General features: G+C 40.1%; 1 protein-coding gene across 1 annotated transcript in view; it reads right to left on the minus strand.

Annotated features, from left to right (window-relative positions):
• Positions 1 to 378: 378 nt before the first annotated feature.
• The window catches only part of tmc1 (transmembrane channel-like 1), an 11,794-nt gene continuing 9,024 nt past the window's right edge, over positions 379 to 3,148 (minus strand). The window contains exons 12-18 of the mRNA XM_014012026.1: positions 1,907 to 2,086; positions 1,681 to 1,833; positions 1,315 to 1,443; positions 1,133 to 1,200; positions 786 to 1,025; positions 588 to 713; positions 379 to 484 (exon numbers count right to left, since the gene is read on the minus strand). Coding sequence (XP_013867480.1) covers positions 385 to 484; positions 588 to 713; positions 786 to 1,025; positions 1,133 to 1,200; positions 1,315 to 1,443; positions 1,681 to 1,833; positions 1,907 to 2,086 — 996 coding nt within the window. The 3' untranslated portion in view covers positions 379 to 384. The remainder of the gene's footprint in view (positions 485 to 587; positions 714 to 785; positions 1,026 to 1,132; positions 1,201 to 1,314; positions 1,444 to 1,680; positions 1,834 to 1,906; positions 2,087 to 3,148) is intronic.

Below are 3,148 nucleotides of genomic sequence, written 5' to 3' on the forward strand. Positions count from 1 at the left end.
TAATAATAATAATAATAATAATAATAATAATAATAAACAATGCATTGGTATTCAGTTCAGAAACTGAAAATCACAACAATGTGCTCCATAATTCATTCATCCTGTGCATGCAAATAACTCCTAATGAACTTGAACAGATGACTTGTCTGAGTTGTTGTGCTGCCCTCTGCTGGAGCAAACACATAAATACATTTATTACAGGAGCAGATGTGGTCATGTTAGCTAGTTTAATTCCACATCTGCTCACTGTTTGGAAGTTTGGATGGTGATGAGATTAACTAAAAATAGATTAGAAGCATATTTGGACATTTTAGGTTTTATTGACTCTACAGCCGTTTATTATAAATGCAAACAATATTACTAGTGAAAGACCTACATCTTTATCTAAAGTAATTTCTGGATTACCATTTGTAGTTTTTTCTTCAGTTCTACATTTGCTTCTTTGTAGCTTTTGGATGTGGACTGTAGGTAATAAATGGCCAATCTGAAGGGTAAGAAAAAAAAAGATGATCAACATCAAATCTGACAACAAACATGTTTTAAAATGTCTTTGCTCATGACAGCCTCGCAGTCTGCAGGTGACTCACACCATGAGCAGGATAAAAGGAAGCACCAGCCCAGGGTTAGAGGCATAACTGAACACCTTACTGAACCAGGCAGGGAAATCTGACTCCAACGTCTCTTGGATCACGTCAAACATTCGGTTCTTGCCACTGTGGAGAAAAAGTTGATGACTGATAAATCATTTGTACCAGAACACAGACACCTTAAACTTGCATCGTTACCTGAAGGGTCCACAATCAAAGGAAGGGGGGATGGTAACAATGGTGTAGATGGCTGGCAGCGTGGAGAGGAAGAGGATGACCAGCAGCATGGCCATGTAGAAATTGTTCGAGCCCGAAGCTTTGAAGACCCTCTCCTGTGGCACGTTGCAGCACATCACAGCCCAGCACTGCAGGTACATGGACACATGGAGCCGCAGGACATTTAGGGCTGGCAGGCAGGGGGCGTAGAAAGCCCCCATCCTGGAAGTAAAGGTTAGACAAAACCTTGTCATTTATCATCACTTATGTTTTTCTCTCTTTTTTTTTTTTTTGGTCATGCCAAAAAAAGTTCATTGTCGTTTTCTCACCATATCATTCCTTGATTGAAGATGAGCCCCAAGACATTTCCACTGACGTCAAACTCAGAGTAGGAAGGCTGTCAAAAAGGTCACAAAGAACTGTGACTCTGATGTAACACATAGCAATGTCTCAGTGCACCTTCAGTCAAATTAGTCATTGTAGTATTCATTAAAGTGTCTCACAAACTCACAAATCCAGCCTCAAGGTCCCAACACCAGCAGTAGTTCAGAAAACGGACGAGCACAGCTCTTAGGAAATCACCAATCAGCAGGGTGATGTAGGTGGTCATGGTGTCTGATATGATCAGCCGGACAAACTCCTGCAAAAGAGTAAAACTTTCATTCATTCATTCATTTGGAACATCTGTCTAATATTCATTCTCAGTATGAGACATGGTAAGTTGTATCTCACCAGTATGCCAGGTAGTATTCTGCTAATTATCAGATTACTTAAGAAAACAATATGTTTTTTTATGTAATATTGGCCACTTTCGGTGACTACACGCTCTTACATCAATGAGTTACATAAGAGTTTAAAAACACACAAGTCTGCTGACCTGGCCCACCATTGTCTCCCAGCAGGGCCCTCTCGGCACATCAGCAGGGTGGATGGTGACGGGCGGGGCGGTGACGTTTCCTGACACCGTGCCGTTGAACAAACTGGCCTCCCACGTGGTTATATTAAACTTGACTATCTTCTCCTCCTCCCTCTGAGCCAGACGCACCTTGATTAGTCATGCCGCAATCAAACAATATCACACATCTTCACACGTGGATTCTCACTTTCAGGTTGATCTCATCCATGAGGGCAATGATGAAAGTGTAGAGGTTTCCTAAGAAAAGGGCAAAGATGCGACCCAGCTGCCACTGCAGGGCCACACGCGGGTGGTAGTTTTCCAGGGTGCTGATGACGTCAAACAGCATGGGGCAGAACATTCCCAGTAATGACATGACCATGTTTACCTGACACGTGAAAAAGGGACACTTCAGATTTCTGTTTTTTATATGCCTGGTCCTTTTTAGTCAACATGTAGTGACATTACAATTTTTACATATTTCAATGATATTAACAAACTTTTATTGTGTATGTACAAGGTGTAACTGAACTGTAGACTGCCTTGCTCCAGAAATGGAATAAAAAAAACTAACAAAAAAAATGTTGCAATGATTCAGCTGAGGAGATGCATCATGTATATTTGCAGCATGATCTAGATCAGTGGTTCCCAAACTTTTCAGCTTTTGACCCACAAAATAACAGTAGCAGAGACCTGTGCCCCCAACTATGTTTGGATGATAAACATTTGTATCAGGTCAACTAAACATGGGCATAGTAACAATATTTTTATGTAGCATTTATCCATTTTAAATACACTAACCTCACTCATTTGTCACAACTAAGACAAAAATGTAATTAATTCAGAAAATCTTTTCAGGACCCCACCTTGATGTTTCGGGACCCCACTTTGGGTCCCGACCCCAACTTTGGGAAACACTGATCTAGATTATCTTTTACACCAGGGCTAAATGGCAGCCTGCAGGAGTGACCAAAGTTCAACCCGCCAATTGGTTCATTCATCTCTTAAGCCCAAACCCCTGGTTTTCTACTTTACTAGAAGTGTTTTAAGTTAGACATAAACATGTGTGATATCTACAGAAATGTCTGAATCTTGGCTAGAAGCTGGTAAAAAACATTTCTATGAAAAGCCAAAGCAGCTGAAGATAAACATATGAAAGTGAAAATAAAATTGGTTTAAAAATTTGGCAAGTCAGAGATTTCAAAATATTATTTGTGTTAAATAGGAGGCAGAATAGTCCCACTATTTATCGTTTTTGATATTGTTTAATTATTAACACTTTTATGACATAGTGTTCTGTATGTTGTATTCATGATTAAATGATTTCTGTCTTGGGTTCTAGCCTGTGTTCTCCTGTTCTTCTTTGTGTGTGTGTGTGTGTGTGTGTGTGTGTGTGTGTGTGTGTGTGTGGTTGAGATTATCATAAATGACAAGATTCTTCTGCAGATTG

Source organism: Austrofundulus limnaeus, unplaced genomic scaffold (assembly GCF_001266775.1).
Source record: "Austrofundulus limnaeus strain Quisiro unplaced genomic scaffold, Austrofundulus_limnaeus-1.0 Scaffold88, whole genome shotgun sequence".
NCBI lineage: Eukaryota > Metazoa > Chordata > Actinopteri > Cyprinodontiformes > Rivulidae > Austrofundulus > Austrofundulus limnaeus.